This window comes from Gallus gallus, chromosome 18, assembly GCF_016699485.2.
Source record: "Gallus gallus isolate bGalGal1 chromosome 18, bGalGal1.mat.broiler.GRCg7b, whole genome shotgun sequence".
In the NCBI taxonomy this organism is placed as follows: domain Eukaryota; kingdom Metazoa; phylum Chordata; class Aves; order Galliformes; family Phasianidae; genus Gallus; species Gallus gallus.
The window spans coordinates 4,700,471-4,726,207 of record NC_052549.1 but is presented as its reverse complement, the minus strand read 5'-3'; the positions used below and the strand labels follow the sequence as shown (position 1 = coordinate 4,726,207).

At 45.8% G+C, this 25,737-nt stretch overlaps 1 protein-coding gene across 5 annotated transcripts in view; it reads left to right on the top strand.

The window, feature by feature from the left end:
• SEC14L1 (SEC14 like lipid binding 1) overlaps positions 1–20,630 on the top strand; it is a 37,879-nt gene extending 17,249 nt beyond the window's left edge. For 4 of the 5 annotated variants that reach the window (XM_004946106.5, XM_415614.7, XM_040649654.2 and 1 more), the window contains exons 3-16: positions 3,891–4,040; positions 4,126–4,257; positions 5,727–5,855; positions 6,101–6,335; positions 6,997–7,106; positions 7,884–8,073; positions 10,729–10,817; positions 11,700–11,770; positions 12,454–12,625; positions 12,935–13,069; positions 15,166–15,300; positions 15,747–15,998; positions 17,032–17,210; positions 17,774–20,630. In XM_004946106.5, the coding sequence (XP_004946163.1) occupies positions 3,891–4,040; positions 4,126–4,257; positions 5,727–5,855; positions 6,101–6,335; positions 6,997–7,106; positions 7,884–8,073; positions 10,729–10,817; positions 11,700–11,770; positions 12,454–12,625; positions 12,935–13,069; positions 15,166–15,300; positions 15,747–15,998; positions 17,032–17,210; positions 17,774–17,879 (2,085 nt within the window). In that variant the 3' untranslated portion in view covers positions 17,880–20,630. The remainder of the gene's footprint in view (positions 1–3,890; positions 4,041–4,125; positions 4,258–5,726; positions 5,856–6,100; positions 6,336–6,996; positions 7,107–7,883; positions 8,074–10,728; positions 10,818–11,699; positions 11,771–12,453; positions 12,626–12,934; positions 13,070–15,165; positions 15,301–15,746; positions 15,999–17,031; positions 17,211–17,773) is intronic. The other variant, XM_015295282.3, reaches the window with a different exon arrangement.
• The last annotated feature ends 5,107 nt before the right edge of the window (positions 20,631–25,737 follow it).

Genomic DNA, 25,737 nt, shown 5'->3' with positions numbered 1-25,737 from the left:
ATCCTGCGGTTGCTAACATTGCAATCCTGAGCTGTAAGGCTAGCAGGAGCAAGTACAGTTTGCTTGGGTGTGAGAAATAACTGCGATGGGTTTAAAATAGTGTCACTTCTGAATTGCTTTCATGTCTTTATGCACAGCTAAGTGATGAAAGTAAAATCCTGTTATTTCAACTCTGAACAGGAGTTGCTAAGGGAAGCAGTTGGAGAACAGGCTTTAATACGCTGCTATTTTGGTGGAAATTATGCATGTCAATGTTCTCACTGTTACATGCATTAAGAAAGTTAGAGGTTTATATAATGGGCCCATGAAATCTGAAGTTTGGGCAGTATATTTCTGAACACACCGTGCCACCTTTTAGTAAATAGGAGTATACAAATGTTTGAGGCTGGTGGGAAATCTTAATTTTGGGATGATTTAGGGAACAGCAGCACTGCAGGCTTCATGTTTCTGAAAGCTCTGCCCTACCCAGAGGGCATTCTGTCCTCCATGTCAACCCCGGCACCAACTGCAGACCTCTGGAGGATGTGTTCTCCTGCTCTCCTTACTTCTGCTACAGACGGGGATTTCCACTTAACCTCTTCTTTAAAGGTGACAGAACAGAAGGGTACAGCTGAGTAACATCCTTGCAACATCCCTCCTGCATGCATTTAGTCCCAGAGCAGCAGCATTTTGCTGTTGCACGCGGAGTGCAGCAATATTGCCTCAGCTGCTTTGCTTTTGAGGAAATAATTGGCTTTTGTGATTACATCTGTACAGTGCAGTTGCAATGCTGAGAGGAAGGTGTGTAGCACCTAATGATTTTATCTGTAAAGAGAGACCTATCATAGAGGGAAAACGTATGTGGCATCTTATAACATACACCCTGCTTTATCAGGCTGCTGAAGTATTGGATAACACAATGTAGTTATTTCCTGCCCACAAAGCCAGACTTGAGACAATTCCTTTTTCAGAACACCTCACTAATACAGAGCAAATCAGTTCAATTACAAGCAAAGCAGCAGCATTTGGTTATTTTTTATGTTCTCTTGCTCTTTTAATAGCTCCAGTTCTGGTGATCCGTGTGCTGCTTTGACCCACGTGTCTCTAATTGGTTGCTGTGCCATTCTTACACTGCAGGTTTTCTTCTCGTGCTGTGTTGGTCTGTGGTGCAAAGGAAGATCTCTCAGTATCCCACAGCCAGTACAGCTTTTCCTGCCCGCTCTGCACTGTGAAAGAACTGTTTGCCACGTGTGGAAAAGACGGCAGTGCTTAAATCAGATAGAAAATATTGATGTGGCTACAGGTTGCTGTAACTGCACATATAATCACGCTGCAATAATTCTCCTCAAGCCATGCTATAGCGAGGAATGATGCATTACAAGAACGTATGCTGGTGGCACACAACTTGAATAGAACCAGCCTGACTTGAGAGCCCAATGAAACTGACTGTGAGCAGCTCAGTACTGTGTGCACATTCTTCAGGGAAGAAAGGCTCCAGGTTGCTGTTAATCTCTTTGAAACCTTGCAGCACTTTGTTGCTGTAAGCACCGAGCGTGCCAACTTCTGATGTTAATTATTTTGTTCTCTTCCAAACTGAATGTGTTCAGCTCAGTCCTGCCTTTCAGAACAACAAATTCTTGGGCTTTTTTTTTTGTGTGCTTGTAGTTCAATAAACCCTTCCAGCAGGTAATGTTGCAATTTGCAAGTGTTCACAGGGCAAATGAGGAGCTTTCTGAGGACTGAGATGAGAAATGCATCAATGTGTGCTATCGGTGACAGCAGAGGCTTATAAGGGCTCCTCGGTGGGGATGTTTCATTGTCTTTCAAAGGAGCAACAAACAAAACCCCTTCCAGTATAGAGAGGAATGCTAAATGTTTCATAAGCTGAGGAAGAAGCGGCTAATTGTTGTTACAAAGTCCTCAAATAAAAAACAGTAATTCCATATAGTTGCAGTAGTGATTAATTCTGAATGCTGGGGCTTTGTTATTGAGTGAGAGGGCTGAGGCATTCCTCTATGACTACAAAAACGTATAGGCTTTGCTCAGATCAAGACCTTCATCACACAAATAAGCAAACTCTTGTGCTGTTTTAAATAGGACCGGTTCTTGCTTAGCACTGCAAAGGGTTTTTGCTATATGCTGTAGCTGTATTGCAGCATTAACCCTCTGCCACATCTATCATGCATAACTCCTGAGCTCAGAGACATTTCTCTTCCTAGCTTAAACAAAACCAGCTGTGCACAAATGAGAGGTTGGGAGAAAGGAGTGTGTGTGTAGTGTGTGTTTTCACTCTGGCTGTGCTTGGAGTACATTACAGAAGAGCTCTATGAACTCAGGGCAGTTTTGCTGCAAAAAAAATGATTTAAAAAATATTCATGAAGGGGGAGAAAAGCTGACATTGTTTCAGTGCATTGCACTGCTGTCACCACAGCAATGCTGCTACAATTGAACTCTGGTAGCAAACTAAGTATTTTTATTCTTATAAAAGGAGAATTAAGAGACCTTTTCTCTCCCAGTGCCGTGGCTGCATGCTTTCTGCAGCTGCTGCTTATTTTCTTCCACACCCTCTCCCTGCTGATGCTGTTCCTGTGCTGCTGCCCAGCTATATTAAGAGCAGTTAAGAAGATTTAAAAGGACAAAGTGCATATTTTACCTCTTTTTAAAGGCTTTAGTTTCACGTTTGGCTTTCAGATTTCTGCACTGGGGCACCTTGCATGTCCTACCTATTCACCAAAGCCAAGGGTTTGAGTCTAATGGCAAAGAGGAAAGAATTCACAGTCTGGAAAGGAGGGTAGAACACTGATTATATCACTGCCCTCTGAGAGGGAAGCAGAGAGATACTAATGACTATGATAACAGTTATGTTGTATTCTCCAGTCCTGGTTGGCTCTAAAACTAAAAGTCAGCAGCATTCTTAGTGGGGATGACTCCCCTTTTTTTTTTAACCTGTGTTACTGATTCTAGATTTTAAACTATATCCGAACGTGCCTAATTTAATTCTGTCTTCCTTATGTGTGTGAAGTATTTAAGGGATCGACTCATTTGTATGACTGTCCTGTAACTGGAGGCAAAGCTATTGCTGTCCGGCATGGTGGCAAAAAAAGTTCCAATTGCCAAAAGTACGACATGGCCTCGTCTTATTGGAAGGGCTCATCACATGTTGTTGGATATAGCTGTAAGCTGATCAACTGTGCCATGAAATATCATCTTGCCCAGAGAGGCTGTGGATGTCCTGTCCATCCCTGGAGGTGTTCAAGGCTGGGTTGGATGGGGCCCTGGGCAGCCTGGGCTGGTAGTACATGTGGAGGTTGGTGGCCCTGCCTGTGGTGGGGGGTTGGAGCTCCATGATCCTTGAGGTCTCTTCCAACTCAAGCCATTCTATGATTCCGTGATCACGAATACTCCATGCATAGGGAACTTGAGAGCTTCATTAGCTTAAGAAATGGGCTCTGAAATGTTTTTATTAGGCCTTTGGGAGCCATGTGGAAAACCCTGTAGGACAGCTTGGTGAAACACTGATAATTAGCATGTGGGGTTTTTTTAATCCAACATGTAATTGTTTTTGTCTTGTGGTATTTTAGAACTAGAGAGTCTTATTTTCCTGTTATTGCTGACAAGTGGGCTGTCGTTACGTGTAACACGCAGCTTCCTTTTGGGGGGAAGGGTGGGGAAAGGCCGTGTTTTGTGTGTTGTTTTACTCAAGTAGGGCGATGTTAAGAACATCTCAAATGGTTTGCTTGGAATGAACTCTGATCTTTCAACTATAACGTGGATGCCAGAAGGGATCCCTTCTGCAAAAGTTATCAGTGGTCTTTTGCCTTCAGATGCTGGTGATGTCAGTGAAGGAACCCTACACACACCCTCAAGACTTAACTGTGATGTCAGCATTTCTTCTTTTTCTGTTGTTGTAGGCTTATGAGAGGAGGTTTCCTACATGCCCGCTGATTCCTATGTTTGTAGCCAGCGACACTGTGAGTGAATATAAGAGTGAGGATGAAGCCATCCATGTGATCGAACGGCGCTGTAAGCTGGATATAGATGCACCACGGCTGCTGAAAAAGGTGATTAGGTTTGAAGTGCCTGTTCTTCATGATATAATTTCACATGAATGTTGTGTGTTAACAGAATCTGTGGTATCTTCCTCAGATTGCAGGAGTGGATTACGTCTACTTTGTCCAGAAGAATTCTCTGAACAGACGGGAAAGGACTTTGCATATAGAAGCCTACAATGAAACCTTCTCTAACAGAGTTATTATTAACGAGCACTGCTCTTACACAGTGAGTAACAGGCTCTTGGTGGTGCTACAGATGGAATGAAGTCAGTGTTTAGATTCCAAAACTCAAACAGAAGTTAGGTTGTTCTTGGCTTTTGCCTTGCAAGAGGAAATAACCAACATACCACCACAAGTGATAATTGTTGTTAGTGTTAAATGTAACACACTTGCTTGAAGAAGTGAAACAAGCTTGGCACCCTCTTGCTCGAGCATCTTCTCAGATAGCAGAACACAACATAATTGGCTGTGTTTGACAGCTCTGTTTAGGCAGATCTGCGGTCTGTAATAGCAGTGTGAGCCTTGTCAAGGCTGTTGATACCCTGACAGAACTGCTAAAGGAAACTTCAACATAGCTTTATTTGCCTTCTGCTCAGCTCAAATGTTCATCATCAGTGGTGTTTTAACCTAATTCCTTCCGTGCTGGCTGGCTTTGGTCTTCAGTGCAGGTGTTTTCTGATACAGAGGAGTGTGGTGGCATGCTTGCTGCATGTTCTGGACATGTTTTTTCTTAATAGCTTAGAAAGTACTCATAGGCCGATACAGCACGTGTTCATGGAAGTAAAACTTCAAATAGATTTTAAAGGTCAAATGCAAGCTAGCAAATGTAACCCTCTTATTTGCACTATAGTTTTTTTTTCAAGTGCAGCTAATATTTTTTCAGTTTTCTACAGAAGCATGGTTGAAAGGTCACTGGAATTCAGAACCACTTGCCACTATTACCCTATTTTATTATTGTTATTATTACCTTATTTTTGTTATTAGTTCTTCATTATTTCCATTAAAAATACTCCTCCATCTGCGTTTTTTTCTGTGGAAGATGCTCTAAGCTTTAAAAGGCGAGATAGTAGCAAAAGCCTCCCTGATGGTTTGCTCAACCAAATGAGAAGTTTATGCTTCTTTTCTGTAGTGTTATCATAGGAAAACAACATAAAATATTTCCCTACCTTGGTACTTTGTAGGTCAGGGAAGGAACAATCTGTTGCAGTTGTGTCTGTTGCAAACATGTCTAGACTGCAGTGCTGGGGAATGCTTACGCTGTGCTTGCTGCAGTCCTTAAGTTAGCTGGCCTGGTCTGTCAGACTAACCTGCAGGATCAGCAAGTTCGCTGTGGAGTATTTTACTTTGTTCCACTGATACTCTACAGTCTCAACTCATACCTACAGTGAGATATTGTTAATTATTTAAGCCTGCTGGTCTCTTGTATCTTGGCTTGTGCACTAGGATTTCTCCACCCTTCCCTTTCTCGTTAGGAACACGTTCTGTTCCAGCAGTGGGGTTACAGGAGGGCTTCTCAGCCAATTGTTCTTTAGTGTTATCTTTTCCTATCTGTATTTTGCAAATGAAGCAAAAGACTGCAAATTCCTCTTGTGTATTTTTGACTATGTGAACTTGATGAAGAGTCATTTGAAACATTGTGAGGAAAAAGAATACCAGATAAATAACTAGATCATATGACCTCCTTTTAACTATTAGGTTCATCCTGACAATGAAGACTGGACCTGTTTTGAGCAGTCAGCAAGTCTGGATATAAAATCCTTTTTTGGTTTTGAAAGCACAGTGGAAAAGATTGCCATGAAGCAGTACACCAGCAATATTAAAAAGGTGAGCTTGCAGCCATGAATTTGGTGCCTGGCTCTGAGTTATGGAAAGATAATGTAGCTGCTGCTAAGTAACAGGCTGCTGTGGTCAGAAAGCTGGGACATTTAGCCTAGGGCAGCGTGTGTGTGTAGGTCTGTATTTGGAACTGGAATCTTTAGAGAGGTCTGGCCACATAAAGGGTTTCCAGACCAATCCTTTCTGTGTCTAAAGGTATTTTTAGTAGCTGAAGTAAAGTCTCCTTTTTAAAGGGAAAGGAAATAATAGAGTACTACCTGAAGCAGCTGGAGGAAGAAGGAATAACCTTTGTTCCTCGTTGGACTCCTCCTGTTGCATGTAAATTGGAGAGCAGCACATCCCACACAAGACGACCAGTTTCACCTGCTGTTAATGTGCCAGATTCTGCCACAAAGGAGGGCTTGAACAATAAGGAGATCCTCAACATCTCAAGCAGCCCCTCAGAGCTTACCGCAGGAACACCTGATGGTATGGTGGTTTGACTTGTTTTAGTGGGATTCTTTGTACTGTAGAGGCTCTTGGCGGCACTGTGCTACTTCTCCTGGGTAGCTGAAAACTTGAACATCAGCTTAAAGAGCTGTTATCAGCTTGTCTTTTTAGTGAATGAAGATCAGAAGAGTGGAGAAGCTTTTCTCTTTGTTCATTAGGTTGCAGATCAGTACCCTCCATTTTGTTCAGAAATTATGGGATGGGTTTAACCGTAGCAATAACAAGGAGGAGAGTTCCCTGGTCACTGTATTCTGTTCTATCTTCCTTCTGCTGTCAGTAATGGAATTTGGGAAATTTTTTGCCCTGGAAGGTTTAAGTCAAAGCTCCTCTAATATTTCCAGAAGAATCGAACCCTGTGATTGCTGTGGATTGACAAGTCTGAATATACTGTGAAAAAAAGCTTTTGTAAATGCCCATTTTTCACTCCTTTTTTAGTTGCAGAAGAATGAGTCTTCTCAATTTAACATGAAGTTAATTCTGTTTCTTTGCTCGTCTTTTCACTGATTCAGAGAAATTTCATCCAACTCCACAGAGAACACAGAGCCACCACTTCTGTCTCAGATATCAGCATATAAGATCATTTGCTGTTTTGGTTAGGTCAGTTCAGGACCACTTTAATCACATGTACATCTCCTTTTAGACAAGCTAGATGCAGACTACATCAAGCGTTATCTGGGCGACTTGACACCCATGCAGGAAAGCTGCCTCATTCGGCTGAGACAGTGGCTCCAAGAGACACACAAGGGCAAAGTAAGTTCCTGTTTGTTTCTTGTGACTCCTGATATGTGAGATGTAAGGTAGACCTGGTCAAACATCATGCCGTGTCTTGTGGTGTTAACTAGTTTTGATATGTGGCCCCCTGTAACCAAAACAAAATACTCAAATGAAGTCTTTACACCAGCAACAGACTGTTGTGACTGTCCATCTGACTTGCCTGCTGAGGTGCTTAACTGATGAGTGTGAGTGCCTCCCAGACCATGAATAATCCAGCACAGGAATAACAACAGTTTTACAAGTCTTCCTGGTTCTAGAATAACTTTATTTTTACAGGTGCTTGTTTTGGCCAGCATTGTGCTCATAAATCTATGTGCACAAGGGAACCAACGTGGCCTGTTAAAGCACTGAGAAAACCTGAGGGTTTTCCAGTTGCTTCTGACTTGTTTATCTGTCTTGGTTTCCAGGCCTTCCTGTTAATTAGCAATGAAGTACAGTCTGTGTTTTGTCACTACATTCATTTAAATTGGACTAACTTATTATGGTCATACAGATGTAAATCACTGTAAGAGTTCATGAAATGTTTATATCCTTCAAATGATAGTAGTTGCAATACCTGACAGGGCTTAGGTTTAGTTGCAAAAGAGACTGATGTCCTTGATTAACTTTGAGTGTTCTATACCATCATCTTGCCCTGGTGCTAGGCTACACCTTTTTCAGCTCCTCTTGTTCATCCTTTTGTTCTGCTAGTTTCAAACCTTGAGTACAAAGTTGTGACGTTTTTGTTTTGTTGTTTGTTGTCCTTTGTAATAGATCCCAAAGGATGAGCACATCTTAAGATTCCTCCGTGCCAGGGATTTCAACATTGATAAAGCAAGAGAGATCCTTTGCCAGTCTCTGACGTGGCGTAAGCAGCACCAGGTAGACTATATTTTAGATACCTGGAATCCTCCTCAAGTGCTCCAGGATTACTATGCAGGAGGCTGGCATCATCACGACAAAGGTATGATGATCTATGCTGTGGATATAGACCAGCCTTTTAATATGTTCTATAGGAAAGGTTGTAATGGTTCCTCTGTTAGCTAAAGGTGGCTAGAAAGCTGGATAGTTCTTTTTCTTTACTTTTTACTGAACATATTTAAATTCATGTTGCTAGCTCCTTAGGTAGTGGGAGCAGACTCCTAGGTCCTAATCTTTCTGACTAACACCAACATGTTTAACTCTGTGAAGAGCTCTGCTATGCCATTACCTTTTAAAAAAAAATAATTGCACTTCTCTACTGCTCTGAGTTGCTTAGAATGGTGTTATGCAAATACTGAGTACTCTATTGTGGTGATTAAGAGATGTTTGTAAATAAGTGTGTTCTTTCTAATCAACACATTTCTGATGTTGGATAAGTCTGCTCATGGCATAAATGCTTATTTGGCATTACAGTCAGCTTAATGAAGAGAAGCAGGATGTTGCAGAAACACCAAATAGAGTGGGTTTATTTAAGATGGGAGGAAACCCTGGTTGGATTTGTATTTGCATGGTGTGGCATGGCCAAATCTTTAAAACATGGAAGACTGTACGTGAGATGCTCCCTTGTCCCTCAGCTGGCTCTACTGTGCATTGGTCTTGTTGCCAGTACATGCACAGTAATGAAATGTTTTGGAACTCATTGCTCCAGGCATGCTGGGCTCTGTAGATAAGGAAATGGTCTCTCACTGTGAGCTATCTCTGTCCTTCTGCTGTAGTCCTTTCCCCACTAGGCACCATTGTTTCTGCCAATTCTTCCTGTTACAAAGAAGATAACAGGAAGCCTGTCTGCAGTCCTGGCCAGGAGGACACAGCAGAAGCTTTATTGCTGTAAAGAGAGTGAGCCTGAATGGCTCTGCCCTGCTGCTGTGGGTTGGACAGACTCGAACTTAGAAAGTGGAAATTGAGAATATGATCATAAAGATTGTAGGAAAAAGAATTGTGAATCCATTCCCCCTTTCTGACACTCCTTGGCCTTGCTCTCCAGACACATAACAGGCTCCTGCCAGTGAGCACGAAGGTGCAAAACACACCAGAGTCTTGAATGGTCTTCTAAGCAGATCTTCAGCACTGTGAACTTCGTGTGCCTCTCCTTTTCCCCTCAGTTTCTTTGATCTCTTCTGGGCTGTACCCTCAAATGTAGCAGGGCTGTCAATGATAGAAACAGACTTCAAAAACTGAGCAATTCTCTACAATTTAAAACATTAATGGGCAGCTTTTTAAAAAAAAAAAACCCTCTTTTCCAGTATTGCTCCTTCCCTCCCACGTAGGCAAGATGTGCCAAACTTAAGCTAGCAGAATTCTGCATCGTTCTTAGTGCTAACACAGTGACAGTGGTACAAAGCATGCTGTCTGAAAGAAGCCATTAGTGCAAAAGTTAATATCTTGGCTTTCAGTTAGCACAGTGTTTCTTTACATGAGTGGCTTTTAGTGTGTCAAGAGTGCTTCAGTCAAATGTTTATTTAAATGATTAAGCTTGAGTTTAAAAAAAAAATATACAGCACTTTAAATTGAGACTTTCCCTCATGTGTCATTTGGGTGGAGGAGGGTTAGTAAACTATTTAGTTCTGCATGCGTGTGCATCTGTGAGGGAAGGGAACCTACTAGGAAGCTTAACTGCTTTTTTGTGTAGTGTTTCAAAAACCAAACAAGATAAGTGTGTGCTGGTGTTAAAACAATATTGTTTTCCAGACCATCTGATTAAATATCAGATGACCCTGTGAACTTTCCTGGGGCAGTGTCCTTGCTAAATAAGCAACTTGGTTTGGCTCTGCAGTTTGTTTTTAATATTGCATACCCTGACAGCTTCTTTCCTTGACTCCCGAAGGACTTAATGATAATTTGTTATCTCTGCTTGCAGTTGTTGGGTGATGGAAACAGACATACAGACATCAGAACTTGAGGGGGATTTTTATAGAGAAAACTGCCTTTTATTGTTTTTTTCCTTTTTTAATAGCATATTTAGTTCTGTAAGCTGGTGATTTTTACTTGTGTACTAGAATAGATGGAGCAAAGCTTAAGAAAGACATCAGATCTTTGGGAGGAGGATGGAAACTAGTTCAGACAACTAGCCCCTGTTATGAAGAACCAGCAATGCAAACTTTAATTCTTAAATTCAGATAATGCAGCTGTTAATTCTCTGAATCCCAGGACAGCAGCAGCTTACTGTGGCAAGAGGACTGTGAAAAGGCAACCTCTTGAACACAGAGGGTCATCTGAAGCTGGTCTCTGGATCAGAGTCTGTGTTCTCCAGGCTCAAACTGCATAAGGGAGGCTGTGTGCCAGTTTCCACACAATGCCATGACATAGCTGAAAGATGTGACTTCAGCAGATACCACAGAAAGCAAATCGGGAAGCTAACATTTTGTTTCTTTAGCTCTCAGCACTTCGTGTAGCATCTGTCCGAAGTGGTTGCTGTAAGCAGTTCATTTACTGGTAATCTTGTGGTGTAACTGTGCAGGGTTAAGCTCGTATTGCCATCTGCTCCAGGTACTCCTCCTTCCACTTGTACAACAAAGTTAGAACTGAATATGGCTCACTTCCATTTGGATTTTTAGCATAAAGCTGCTTCACTCAATTGTATTTATTATTGTAAAAATAAAGGTTATGTTACACTGATGTAATTGTCCTTGTTATTCAGATGGCCGCCCGCTGTACGTGCTGAGGCTGGGACAGATGGATACCAAAGGCTTAGTGAGAGCTCTTGGGGAAGAGGCCTTGCTTCGATACGTAAGTATTTTTGGAGCCAGCAAGTTGCTAACAATGTGATATTTTCATTTAGAAACTTCCTTTTCTGCCAGAACATTCATCACACTGGATATTTTGATGTACTCTGTCCGTCTGTTTTCAGTTTGAATACATCTGAAAGCTCCTGGTCTTCTGCATTCTTTCCAACTGCAAACCGATGGTGGAAAGGCGTAGTTCTTGGCAGCTCCTGTCGTTATTGGTTAGCACTCTTATAGATTCTTCTGCAGTTTGTGTGCTGCTTTGAACTGAAGTCTGTGTTTGTGCGGAAGAGAAAATAACATGCTCAGGCTTTTTCAAGCCTTTATCACGAGGATTAGAATAACTTATTTTTAAAGGAAGAACACTTTCTTTTAATGTTACCTTCTCTAAAGGCAGCACTCTTACTGTTATTGTGGATTTTCTGTTTCTAGGCAGAAAGCTTGCAGAATTCCAGGTTTTCAATAGTAATGGCAGTCATGGCCATAGTAACCTTTAGACACGGATTGGATTTCATTTTTCATCTCCAATAGTTCTTCCAAGCACATATTGTTTCCCTGTTCCTGGTTTTAAGGAAAGGCACGTTTATTTTTCAGCAAGATCAACCAGTGAAGTGAACACAGTAATCATTAGTTCATTCATTGGTGGTAGGTGAACAGTTGGACTGGATGACCTTAGAGGTCTTTTCCAACCTCAGTGTTCTGTGATTCCTTACAGGGGGGAAAAATGATGCCAAGTTAAGTACTACCTTTTTATGTAATTTTTCAGGAAAATCAAACATACGTTTCTTAAAATATTTTCATTTAAGTTTGTTATGAACGTTTTTTTCTTCATCCTTCCTACTGAGTGTTAGGCTGTCTTCTCAAGACAGACTGTTTTCTTGTGCAGGTTCTTTCCATAAATGAAGAAGGTCTGAGGCGATGTGAAGAGAATACAAAAGTGTTTGGCAGACCAATAAGGTAAAACACATCAATTATAGATCTGCTTTTCAGGAATAACCAAGTGTCACTGTGGGGATGAGGAGAGTGGAATGACGTTGTGCATTGCAATGCTACTGAGTTCCATTTATTAAATGGACCAAGCAAAGGGTAGTCTGTGTTTCACATACAGATGTAAGCACAGCTACTGTTAACTGAGACGTGCCCTCATTCCCACTTGAGTGACTTCCAAGCCTGGTGGAAGCGTGACACTTGCTGAAGGGCTACATATGAAACAGCAAGCACTTCTTCTTGTTTCATTTTATCATTGCACATTGTTTCATGGATGCGAGCTGGTACAGCACAGCTGTACATCTTGAGTCCATGCCCAGGGTGAGACCGGAGCTTGGAAAATAAATAAACCATATGCTAAAGCTCAGTATTTTCTCTTAAGAACACATTTAATCCTATTAAAAAAAGCTTCTCTTCCTGAGATCTGATAGCAGAACTGGTTTTGAGCTGTAATCACACTTTTACATGCAATGGAGTCCATACATTTCAGAGTCCTGGACATGTGCATAAGACACATGAAATAAGTTTAAATACATACATCTCATTTGCCCCTGTGCAGGCTGAAATCTGTCTTCCCACCTGAACTAGCAAGCAGAATATATTTTTTTTTTTCCATGTGAGATTTATTTTTCCTTTCTGTCTCTAAAATTTAGCTCTTGGACCTGTCTAGTAGATCTGGAAGGCTTAAACATGCGACATTTATGGAGGCCTGGTGTCAAAGCATTGCTAAGAATCATTGAGGTGGTAGAAGCTAATTACCCTGAGACTTTGGGTCGTCTTCTTATCCTGAGAGCACCTCGAGTATTTCCAGTTCTTTGGACACTGGTATGTTTTTAATTCAAGGTCTTTCTCAGCACTCTCCGTACACTGCTTGTATTTGTAGTCTGTAAAAGCACTTAATTGGGCTTTATAGGCAGTAAATGTTTCCTTTGGATGTGTCCCTTTCATAGGATTCTTGGAATGGATTTAGAACTCCAACCTAAAACCTTTTATATAGCCAGTGAATTTAGCTTTTTTATGGTGTGAATTTTCATAACAAAGGTAGTAATGTTTAATGTGGTCAACCTGATTCCTTCAAAACTTTCTCAAGACAAACTTGGGAGCCTGATCTATTCTATTTTTCTTCATTTATAGGTTAGTCCATTCATTGATGACAACACTAGAAAGAAATTCCTTATTTATGCTGGAAATGACTACCAGGGTCCTGGAGGGTTGCTGGATTACATCGATAAAGAAATTATTCCTGATTTTCTTGGTGGAGAGTGCATGGTATGAATTTAAACTAGTGCATATAGAGACTTATTTGTGGGTTGTTGGCTTGTTCTTTTTTCCCCCCCTCACTCCTCTAAACAAAGAAGCCTGTTGGTTTTGGTCAAAATTCAAAAGGAAGCCTTTGAAGAGGAGAACTGAATTCCAAGCTTTGGAGCCACGGTGGCTGACTGTGGCCGTTGTGTGACCACAGTTCTTGACCTTAGCATTTGTTGTGTGCAGTATAGATGCCTGGAGCTGCATCTTTGTGAGGGCATAAGATACAGCATAAGATCTTTTATTTCCTCTTCATGGCAGCAAGATGAAAGGTTAGCTATAGCCAGTGTGCTAGACTATGCCATTTTATGGTCTACCATCACCCCCAAGATTTGAAATATTCTGGAGATTCAGAAATATCCTCACCAGTCTGTTAGAAGGGCAAAAGCTCTATTGTCACCATCAGTGGCTAAATTATACCAGTGATTAAATGTGTCAGAATAATTCTGTTCCCATCTAGGAGCTGTTTATTCCTTTTCTCACTTAAGACCACTACAGATACATTGTTCACTGTCCAAGAAAAGTCGATGGTCAAAAAAGATTCTGACATGCATGGGCCCAATTCAAAGTATTTCATTTTAACTACCAGACCTCATTGGCCACTGTCACCACCAACTAATCAGAAAAGTCTGCATCATCTGAACGAACTGAGTGATACCATAAGGAGCACAAGGAGATGGCCCAGCTGCTAGCAGGGTTTAACAAACAGCTGAGTCTCATATGTGTGATACACTGGGATCTGTGCTGACCACATCAAACCGAAAACAATGTTTTTCTGGGGCGTACTGTAATTTCTCAGTCCCTTGTCACGTGCCTTACCAGCTACTTCCTACCCGGGCTGTAGGTGTCAATCAGATTCGTCAACAGAACATACAACAGTGCTGTAAGATTTTTTTGCTCCACAGTGTTTCTGACTGCCTACTTATTTGTTTCACTGCAACTCAGGCATTTTCTGGAGCTTCCATCACCATAACCTTTAGATTTTGTTTGATTGTTGTTAGCTTTTTGTACTCAGCTGTGTTAAAACATGATAATTCCAGGATTGCTTATTAAGCCCCTGCTAACATTTTCTAGATTAATTTCTGTACTGTTTATGAGAATGCATCTAGTTCTTTTCAAATGCAGTCTCATACTACAGTGGAGCACTGCTAGATGTTTTAGGCCATACGTTTATGTTCAGTGGGCTGCTTTTTACAGCAGCAGTAGTTTTCAGTGGAGAGAGTTTGTACTGTGTAATTCAGAGCTTGAGAAGTGGGTAAATTCTACTGCCTGAGTAAGCAGAAGTGAAGGTTACCAGCAAGCAAATTGCTGCAATACTTCCTGCTGGTCACAGGCAATAACAGGGTCTTTTTCTTCTTTACTTTGGGATGTTTGAACAAAAATGACTTCTCAAAGGTTCTTTCAAATCCCTCCTGTAATTCAGTTATGGAATATTTCTGCTGCCCCAAACACTTCTATGGAGCCTGTTCCTAAGCACGCTGTCGTCAAACGTTGTTGCTGGAGGCTTCTTAATAAAGAACTGTGCTTCAGGATGTTGTGTAATCAGTTCCAGTACTCAGCTGTCAAGACAGCTGTAACTTGAAAACTTACCTTTTTCACTGCAATATCTTTTTGCCTTGTTTGGAAACTTACTGTATATCTCCTCCACCTTTAGTCCTTGGGTTCAGCTACAACAGTTCCTTCAGGTCTCCGTGGGCTCAATTTTTTCAATTCTGAGTTGCTATAGCTGTGATTTTTAGGTGGCTCCTGCATGACTTCAGCATAGGGCAGCCTAAGTGATGACAGTGCCATTTGCACAGTCATTTTCTGTAAAGGCAGCTCTTGTGTATAAAGTAGATCTGTTCCTCTGGCTTCTGATTCTGCAAATGTATGCAAACTAGATATTTATCTTAGTGGCCTGTGCAAAATGTACATACATATGATGTTCAAGCTCTGACATTACTTTTAAGTTCTGTTCATCTCATTCTTGCTGACTGCAAGTTGTTTCTGAAACTAGCAGGCAGAGAGAGCGAGGTGGGTGTACAGAGGGGACGCCTCTTAATGGCTGTTTGTGTTTTCAGTGTGAAGTACCAGAGGGTGGGCTGGTTCCCAAGTCCCTCTACCGGACAGCAGAAGAGCTGGAAAATGAAGACATAAAGCTCTGGACTGAAACAATCTACCAATCTGCAAGTGTCTTCAAAGGAGCTCCCCATGAGGTATGGCTGCAGCCTACTCCTCTATCTCATCTCTGCTTTGGAGTCTGTCTCCTGAACTGAAAGCGGTTCAGAATGAGATTATTTAGTTGCCCTGCATTCACCTTGTTCTTCTGTAGTTCTGATATGTTATAATGCTTAGCAGCTGAAGTCTGTGGCCATTTCTGGTATCATCTTGTTGCCATTTAGAGGATATCATTACTTAGAAGGACATGGCTCTGAATGGAATGAGCAGAGAAGACAAATAATATTCTCAGAAGCTACTCAAGAGCTTCTGAAGGTTGCGTGTTAAAATAAGGACACTCCAGCAGGAGGAAGCTTCTATTTGGAATGCCTTCTGACAGTCTAAATTAAGCCCAGCAATAAAAAGCTCTCTTCTTTTCTGGTTAGAGTTTCTACCTTTACCAAACAAACTGCTACTGTCTAATATGACTCTTCTCCTGTCCCAGGTTCTCATTCAGATTGTGGATGCCTCCTCTGTGATCACATGGGATTTTGATGTGTGCAAAGGCGACATTGTTTTTAACATCTTTCATTCCAAGAGAGCCCCACAGCCTCCTAAAAAAGACTCTCTGGGAGCTCACAGCATCACATCTCCCGGTGGGAACAACGTCCAATTGATAGACAAAGTCTGGCAGCTGGGCTGTGATTACAGCATGGTGGAATCTCCTCTTATCTGCAAAGAAGGGGAAAGTGTGCAGGTAAGACTACTGAATTACTGTGTGGAAACAGATTGAAGTAGCTCCAAAACTACATGTTCTAATTCACAGACATTACTGATGACTGAGTGGTGATTCAGCTCCGGACTGTCTGCTTGCTTTTGGCTGACATTTCAGCTTCTGTTCTGAGCTGCATGCTTTGTGGAAGGGGGGTAATATTTACATGGGATTTGATGTAAGGGGAGCTTGCATCAGTCTGGTAGTGATTGAGAATGATCAGCAAGGAGCAGAGGAAAGTTACCTAGAACACAGTGCATGTGCAGAAAGTATCCAGGTGTGCTTTGTGCTGTAATTACGAGCACTGTTTTCTGAAGGAAACATTCTGGTGTCTTGCCTCAGTAATGAGAGAAGTCTGGAAAAAGAAGACTGAGTTGTGTTTGTTTCTGTAACAGACACCTCAGGAGGTCCCTGTGGCCAAAGTTCCCAAAATGCTTGGTTGTTTCTTGTAATGGCACTTGCAAATTTACTTATGAAATGCGCTTTGACACGATGCATGTTTACAGTCATCCTCTGCTGCTGCTACTCCTTATGGCTTGAAATGAGAGTTGAACAGCCTTTATACAGGCACTCCTGTAATGATCTAAGTGAGAGTGTTACACCTCTGGAAGTATGGGCAGTGACTTTTTGAACTACGCTTTCTCATTCTGTGAGGCAGAACCTTTGTGCTCTTTTCACAGCCTCAGAGGACAGCCATTGATGAAAATAAACGGGGGGAAAAAAGATTGCTTTAACCAAGGACTTTGTACTTCCAAGTGCATATAAATCCTAACCCCTTGTCAGTGTAAGGGAGGTGGTGAAAAAAGGCACCTCTGATATTCTGTTATAACTTCATTCTGTGTTCAGAGTGCCCAGCTGATCAGCATTACTGGTTGGCTGAGCAGCTGAAATACTGGCGCTGGAGGGGGGGACGACAAAATAAGGTCATATGGGCAGTCTTTCTAAGCTTGGAAAATAAATTGCAAGTGTACAGATCCTTGTGTTAACCAAGTTCAATTTTGGCTGTGGCTGCTTCTAGGGATCGCATGTGACCAGGTGGCCTGGCTTCTATATTCTCCAGTGGAAATTTCATAGCATGCCTGCCTGTGCTGCAACCAACCTGCCTCGTGTGGATGATGTGCTAGCATCTCTGCAGGTCTCCTCTCACAAATGCAAAGTGATGTACTATACTGAAGTAATAGGATCTGAAGATTTCAGGTATGTCTGGCCAGGGATAGTAAAGGGCAGCCGATGTCAAACCCTTTTGGTGCAAGTATCGAGTCCACTTAAGTAGAAATAAATTGTAAGGGCTTGTATTTCTTAATGGAGTATCGTTAGTGTCATAAAGCAAGCTAAATAGCCCTTAGTTGGCATTGGAAAAAAAAAATACTAGCAATAGGAGCAATTAATGTCAAAAAGGGACTAATCAGTTATCTCATTCTAATCATCATTTGTTACTTTGCTCTTCTTTGGAAGTACTGTGAGTTGCAGGGCTTGGCAGGTGGTCGTGCTAAAATAGATGCAGCTCAGTATGGAACTGAATTGGTTCACTTGTCTGCCTATTGAGATACCTGCTGAAACTCAGTCTTTTTAACCAGCATCTCTTCTTTGCAAGGTTTTCTGCTGCCCCCACTATCTTACACGGTAAAGCAGGAAAGCTTTTAAGCACCTGCACCGAAATTATTTTTATTCAGCCTGCAAAGAAATACAATGTAGATACATTGCAGAAAACCAAACCTTGTATATTCTGAAGCGTACAACTGCTTGGGTTTTCATTGCAGAGGATCTATGACCAGCCTTGAATCGAGCCACAGCGGGTTCTCTCAGCTCAGTGCTGCCACCACCTCTTCCAGCCAGTCCCACTCCAGCTCCATGATTTCCAGGTAGTGCCACAACAGATGAAAAGCAAACGGATGAGATGGCCGGACCTCCGCCTGTGGCAGCTGACTGCAATACAACTGGCAATTGTGCAAAAAAATAACCAACCCTACCCCCACAAAAGCCTTTTGTAGATAGTAAAGTAGCTGTTTGAATTTTAAACTTAGTGTTTTTCGGTCCCTGTAAGATCCAACTGCCTGTCTCTTAACCTGAACCTCTTTCCTAACTCAGCCATAAATGTTTTTAAGCGTGCTTGCACGAATCCTAACTCTCAACATAAGGGCTCTCTTGGAAGGAAAAATGATCAGTGCATCAGTTAACATTATTTTTTTAAATTGTATAGATGTTAAAGAGCAAAAAAAAAAAAAAAGAGGAAAACCCTACGAAAAATGCTCCATAATGCATTAGAAATCAACTGCGAGTCTCCTGTCAGGACATCTCTTGCCATCTTAAATCCCCCGTGATCTTCCAGTGCTGCACACTGTTCTCCCATTGCCACTAAGTGATGTCCGAGACAAAGAAAAGCAGTTGCTGGATACTTGACTTTGTGAGTCCATTCTTTTTCAAGGCATGTCCACAGAGCTGTGGGCAGGCAGTGAACACTACGAATACCTTTTGTATGAGCTCTTTTTGGGGAATCGGAGCTCTGGGTGTCCACGGGTTAAAGCAGTTCATTCTTTCCTTGGATTTGTGCTTGAAGCACTGCAGAGAGAGAGGCAGAGAGCAGGCTCTCCCTCGCTGATCTAGAATTGGCCTGAGGATTTGGTTCCAGTTCTGTGCTGGAGCCTCACCCCACTTCCTTCGTATGCTCCCCATGAACTCATCTTACTGCAGCTTTGCTATTATGAGGAATTTATGCAGAGTTTGTTTGCTTCTTAAATCAGCCAAGAGGAGGTATGGGTTACATCCTTCCTGTGCACTTCTCAGTCCCTCCTGCCTCCCATCCTTTTCTGTGTATGTCAGAAGCAGAGCACTTTAGTTCTAAGCAGCAGCAGCTCTAAAGCAGGCAGGGAGCACAGGGACCTTCACTCTGTGTGTTACAGTGGCAGACACTCCAAGTGGTGCCTGCTCAACCATCCCCTCTATTGCTGCTGCCAGCAATGAATTGCCATTTTGGATTTTGCCCCTGTTCTACCCACACCCCAACAATTCTACTTGAACTCTTGCTTAAAGTTGGTTCAGGTATTCTCCCCCTTTGGGCTGTCTGTCCCAAGCACAGTGAAAGACACAGAACTGCTGAGCAAAGGGCTGTCAGTAGGCAGCTACAGACCACAGCTGGCAGTGGAGCTGAGATTTCTGCATAGAACACAGCAGCATTTGCTTGCTTAGACCCTGCCTGGTCTGTCTGTTTGAGAGCTAAACTATTCATCCAGGCAAAAAGGAGCTTCTGTGCTGCTGAAGTCCTTGCTAGGAGGCTGGATTGGCTCTATTAAGTCTTGGGGAGTCGGGGGTATGTGGTAGAGGAGCTTGCTGAAGTCTTGCACTTTGAAAACAGAACTCACTTAAGATAAGGATTCACTGAAGATGCTGAATGCCCTGCCTGAGGAAAACTGGTTCTGAGCTCAGTATAAATGCTTTTATCCTTTTAGTATTTTTTTTTAATATATATAACTCAGAACTTCTGAGAGGTGGCTCCTAATCTGTAACGAGGAGCATCTTTCCTGCAGATCAGTTCTGGCTGTGGAACCTGTCAGAGCCAGCAGATGTGTTTTAGTAAGGAGTTTTGAGGTGTTGAGGTGCTGGAGTCCTTAAATGGAACCAAACTGCTCGATTTTGTCTTTTTAGGAGCTCACAGTTGAGGATGGAGGTTAGACTTGTCACTTAGGCTGCTGGAGCTGCTGTTGTGTGAGATGGACACTGCTGTGGTGTCACACAGCTCCCAGCCCGGGGTCTGCACGCAGCCACAGCCACTGCTGTGGTTCTCACACCATCCGTGTGATGTGAGCTGTCTGCCTCGGAGGAGCCCAGCTTCCTGGAGAGGTGGTTTGATTTGTGATGTGCAGGAACCAGAATTCCCAGGCACGGGGGTAGCAAATGCAGCAGTGAGGTCAACTTCATGACACTCAGCTCTTTGCAAATGCCACTTCCCATTTGCCAGGCTGTAAGGGTGAAGATGGTCCCTCTTCTTTCTTTCTTTTTTTTCTTTCTCCCTCTTCTCTCTCTCTCTCTCTCTCTCTCCCTCTCAGATGGTGGTTTTGCTGACAACTGTAAGGAAACTGCTCCATTCAACACTCCACATCCCTCCAGAGGTGTCTGGCTTTGCAGACCCTTTTTGAGTTGCAGTCACTTTTCAAGTCTGAAGATCTGTTCTGTTTTTCACTTGAGCTGGCTCAAAAGTGACACACTGCGTTTTTCCTGCTGTAAATCTTAACACTTCTTTTAGAGCTCAAAGCACATAACAGCACAAAGAGCTGGAGGGGATGAAATGCCAGACAAACCATAGTTAATCTTCCTCTAAGCAAAGTGCTGTGGCAATACGACTTGATCATCGCAGTCTGACTAATTAATTTCCCATCCCCTGGTCTTTTCTTATGTGATATAGTTGTTCTTACTTCTTTCTCCCAGCCAATGACTCTTCTGTTGGCTTTTTCCCTGTTCCCTGTGTCCATCTGCACTTACCTGTCCATACTCATGAACTGCATATCAAATTCTGTAAATGTTTTGTATACATAATACCTCATTCTTGGTAATAAAATACAGATAGTCTTTAAAAGATTTTTTTTATTGTTATCAATAATAAATGTGAACTGTTTGGAAAAAGGGGGCCCGAGCTCTTTTATTTCATTCCTCTGCCTGCAAAGCTTCCAGGGCATTAAAGGGAAAGCAAGGCTGTGCTGCTGGGGGAGGCAGGAGGCACAAAGTCTTTGTTGGGAATGGAGACCTGAGCAGGTACAAGGGGTGAGGAAATGCAGGCTTAGAGGGAAAACTATCCCTGCTGGGCACTGTGTAACAAAAGCTCACTGCCATGGTATCCATACACACAGGTGTGCACCCTTTGTTTTCTCTAATAGAATCATAGAATTGCTCAGGTTGGAAAAGAACTTCAAGATCACCACGTCTAACTGCAGCCTAACCATACACCCTAACGTAGGGTAAATCCTCTGTTAAATCATGTCCCTGAGCACCACAACCAAACGGTTTTTAAACACATCCAGGGATGGTGACTCAACCACCTCCCTGGGGAGCCCATTCCAGTGCTTAACAACCCTTTCTGTAAAGAAGTTCTTCCTCATATCCAACCTAAACCTCCCTTGGTGCAACTTAAGGCCATTTCCCCTCGTCCTGTCACCTGTCAGCAGCGAGAAGAGACCAACCCCGCTCTCACCACAATCACCTTTCACTGAACAAGCAAACAGAGTTATTTTCTCTTTCCACACACTTCTTTCTTTTCACTCGGTGTCTGTGCTGCAGGGCTGGTGGCACAATGGAGGGTTGGATGCTGCAGGTAACGGCCTGGGGAACCCGGAGCAGCCTTAATGCACACACAGCACAGAGCTCTTCAGTCCTGCCCTGTGGCGGTGCTGGGAAGCAGCGCTCCATGGCCGGCATTGGGCTCCCTGCTGTGCTGGAGGGGCTGCAGCTGCTCGGGGGTGAAGGCTGGGAGTTTCTTCCCAGTGGTGACGCACTGAACAGGTTGCCCAAGGAGGCTGTGGATGCCCCATCCCTGCAGGCATTCAAGGCCAGGCTGGATGTGGCTCTGGGCAGCCTGGTCTGCTGGTTGGCGACCCTGCACATAGCAGGGGGTTGGAACTGGATGAGCATTGTGGTCCTTTGCAACACAGGCCGTTCTGTGATTCTGTGAAATTAACAGTATAAGGTATGGGTCTTTAAGTTGAAAGAGGGAAGATTTCGGTTGTACGTCAGGGGGAAGTTCTTTACAAGGAGAGTGGTGAGGTGCTGAACAGCTGCCCAGAGAGGCTGTGGATGCCCCGTCCATCCCTGGAGGTGTTCAAGGCCAGGTTGGATGGAGCTCTGGGCAGCCTGGGCTGGTAAATGGGGAGGTTGGTGGTCCTGCCTGGCAGGGGGTTGGACATCCATGATCCTTGAGGTCCCTTCTAATCCAGGCCATTCTGTGATTCTGTAATTAAGAATAAGCTCGCTGATCTCCGGAGCTCCCATACGGGGCTTTGCTGATGCTCAGTCCCCAGGCACGGGGTCCAGAGGTGATGGTCTCTGTGCTGCACTACGCATCCTTTGGAGGTCCCCCACCACCCCCCGCTAGGCTGGGAGGCTGCGGCTCACCCGTGGGCAGTTCTGCTCTCAACTGGCAGACAAAGCCGTGCTATTTTTAAAGCAGCAGCCGCTATAAGCACCAGCCTGCGGGTTCTACATTCAGCTGCGTTCCCTCCATCCCCTGCTGTGGAAGAGAACAACGCAAAACACACCGTAACACCGCTCATCCGCCCCACGCCACCTTTTCCCGCCCCCTCCCGTTTCCCGCCGCCTTTTGCACCCGGCCCGCGGCCGAGGGGCGGGGCCAGACCCTGCGCAGCCGCAGTAGAGCGGGGCGGAGCCAACGGGCGCCGTGCGGACCCGCTCGGCGCGATACCGCTGCGCGCCGCAAGGGGGCGCCAAAAGCCCGCGTGCTGCGCCGGCCCCGCGCGCGCCTTCCCGGCCCCGGGCGCGCGTTGCAGTGCGTGGCGGTGAGATCGGGGCGGCGAAGCGGGGATGCGGCGTGAGGTCATCGCGAGAGCGGCCCCCCGCTGCACCCCGTGGGACCCTGCAGCAACCCGTGGTGTGCCCGGCCCAGGGCTGCTCCGTCGGAGCCGCCGAATGGCGTTGTGCAGCACGGAGTTGCAGCAGTACCTTCTGCTTCCCCGACTCGATGCCCGGGCTCTGATTTTAGGGAAGCATTCGGCAAACGAGGCGCGGGGGGGGGGGCGGGTGGATGAATGCAGACGTGGCCGCACTGCGCAAAGCCACGCGGGGCACGCGGCGGTGCTTTGTTTGTCGGGCCCTGCAGTGACGGCCTCGCAGCGCCGTGGGGATGGGTGAGCAATAAAGGCGCCGTTCTGCACTCCGGGATCCGCTTCGTACAGAGAGCCGCAGTCTGTGCAGAAAGGCGAACGGCGGTTCCATGGTGAGGCCCCAGTCTGGGTGCTGCCTGTGGCTGAGTGCGCCCCGAACAGCCTGGAAGGGATGCGAGCGAAGCTGCTTTCCCATGCTTCTCCTTCTGCATCGGGGCTTTTATGGCCGTGATGCTGTGTCTCTTCCCAGGGAAGAGCAGCAGTGGGGTGAGGGCTCTCAGAGCCGTCCTTCGGCGCGATGGGCACCGTGAGGCCATCGGGGACCCCTGGGGGTGGGATTTGGGAGCAGGGTGCGGTGGCTGCCGCCCTCTGGGTGCTGCCGAGGCCCAACATCCCAACACAGAGCCGATGTGGGGTGAGGGTGGCACTGAGGACAGCGTCCCCCATCGCCATGCAGGGCTTCAAAGCCACCACCCGAAATCTTTGGGATGCATACCTGCTGTGGGATGAGAGCTGGGGCAGCCCCGGCCCTGCAGTGGGGCTGCACGTGGGGTCCCCAGCACAGCCTTCTCACAAAGCCCTGTGTTCCCAGCGAGGCTCCATCCCCTCCGCAGCAATCTGGCTGCGTGCCGTGCCGCTCTTTGTTTCTGAAGATCAAATAGGACACATTGCATGATAGCGCTGATGCCGTGAGCCAGCTCCGGGCGGCCGCCTGCCTCTGTTTGTCCTTCACGAGAACCAAAAGCAGCAGCAGAAGATGTCTGTGAGCCCCGGGGCTGCTCTGTCCCCTGGACGCATTGGGACGAGGCAGTGGGGCTGAGAAGCTGCTCTGCACCACCACCACCACCCTCCTCCTCCTCCTCCTCTCTGATCACAGAGCCCCCCCATGCCAGCAGCGGCAATCAGCAAGTCTCTTTGAAGATATTTAATGCTCTGCTGTGCCACAGAGAGAAAATAAACCCATTTTCTGCCTGCCTCTCTCCTGAGACCCTGAATGCTGTTCAGCCTCCAAGGAGCTGCACAGGGAAGCAGGAGAATCTCACATGCTGGGTCGAGCAGGAGCCTTCCTCCCCCTGGGATGCTGCTGTACTGCTGCCGCCCATAGGGCTCATGCAGGGTAAGCCCAGCTCTGAGCAACGACAGCTGCAGCGGTGCAGCAGAGTGGGACAGCGCCTGCAAACAAAGCTCAGTGGGTGCACTGCAATGCGCTGAGCTGCCCCGGACGACACGAGCTGCAGCCTCCTGCTTCTGGGAGGTCAAACACATCAGGTGTGCCTGGCGGCGCTCTGCCATTGCACACAGAGTGCTGCCAGGAACGTGCTGAGGGCAGGGAGGGCACGAACCTGCAGCCAGCACGGCTCAGAGGAGCCCTTCATCCCTTCATCACCTCCAGCCCTCCATCCCACTCTGTCCCTGCCATGCTGGGGTGCAGAGGACGGAGCCAATGTCCCTTTGCAAAGTGCTTCGTGGTGCCCGGGGCTGTGCCGGGTCACCCCGCACCGCTGGCACTCCATACACAGACGCAGCACAAACCTCCTCCCCGCCTTTGTTTGCTCCTCTTTGGCACCACGAGCGGTCTGGGTTTGTAGGGCAGCAGCTTGGGAACACGAACTCACCGTAGGGTGATTTTGTCTTCATGCTGAACTCTTCCTGGAGATGTCAGCTGCCAGAACGTGTCGTTTCTGCTTCATGGGACCGCCTGAGCGCTCCGTGGGCACAACACAGCGACAAGGAGGGAAGGAACACTGGGAGGAATGGCTTCGGTCTGAACATCTCTGCTGACAGCTGCTGGGCTGAGCTGCTCCTTGTGGGGGCTCTGAGCGACGGGGGGCAGTGCGGGGTGGCTGTGGTGGGGGACGTGGGCAGAACCACGCCAGGTGATGGCTCACATGGACACAGATATGGGAGAGGAGCCCGGGGCCGTGCAGCCAAACACAGCTCGAGGCAGACGGGGCAGATTTGGCAGTTCTCGGGCCCCTTCTGTTCTCACATTCGCATATAAGGTCCGGAGGGTTGGCTGTCTCCTCCGCTGCCCATGCTAAGCCGGGGGTACCCGAGGGGCAGGAGGGCTGATGTGTGCCGTGCAGCCATGGGGAGCCATGGAGTGACTTCCAGAAGCTGCACCATGGCCTTTCCCAGGGCTCTGCCCCCAGCTGGGGGCTGCTTTCTGCCCAGGGAATCCGGGCTCAGCGTTTTCCACCTGTTCCTTCCCAGCCCTTGGAATCCCTGTGCATGCACAGAAGGGATGCGACACGGGGGGGCAACTCTTTTGCCTGTAAGGGGGTGCAGGGAACACACAGCTGCTTTGGTTTCTGGCACATTGTTGCCTTGCCTTGGTTTACTTGGTAAAACCCGTTGGTTTTTCCCCTTGCAGCTGCTCCCAGGGAGGTCCTTGGCACAGGGAGGGACACACAGGCCCCAGGGAGCAGAGCCCAGGCTGCGGGCTGAGACTTTCCTCTTTCCCACGTCCCTGTGGTACAACAAACAGGAACCAAGCCCCATCCATCAGCCCACGGACAATGGCTTCAAACGCTGCTGGAAGGGCTATGAATCGCGTTGCACACACACACACACGGGTCACTGCACACGGGAAACAAAGGCAGTGCACCTGGCACAGGTGGCTGTGACCCTGTTTGCTCCAGTGGCGCTGGTGGGGTCACCAACCCGGGACGTGTCCCAGAACTGTGGGGGTGCAGCACTGAGGGGTGGTCAGTGGGCACGGTGCGGGTGGGCTTGGGGGTCCCAGGGGTCTTTTCCAGCCTGAGTGACTCTATGAGCTGACCACAGCGCTCCACACCCCGGCTTTGGCTCAGCACCCCTTCCCAGTGCAGCTGGGTGGAGATGGGACCTGACCTTCCCCAGACACGGGGCAGGGCCGTGGTGCAGCTCCCCGCAAAGCA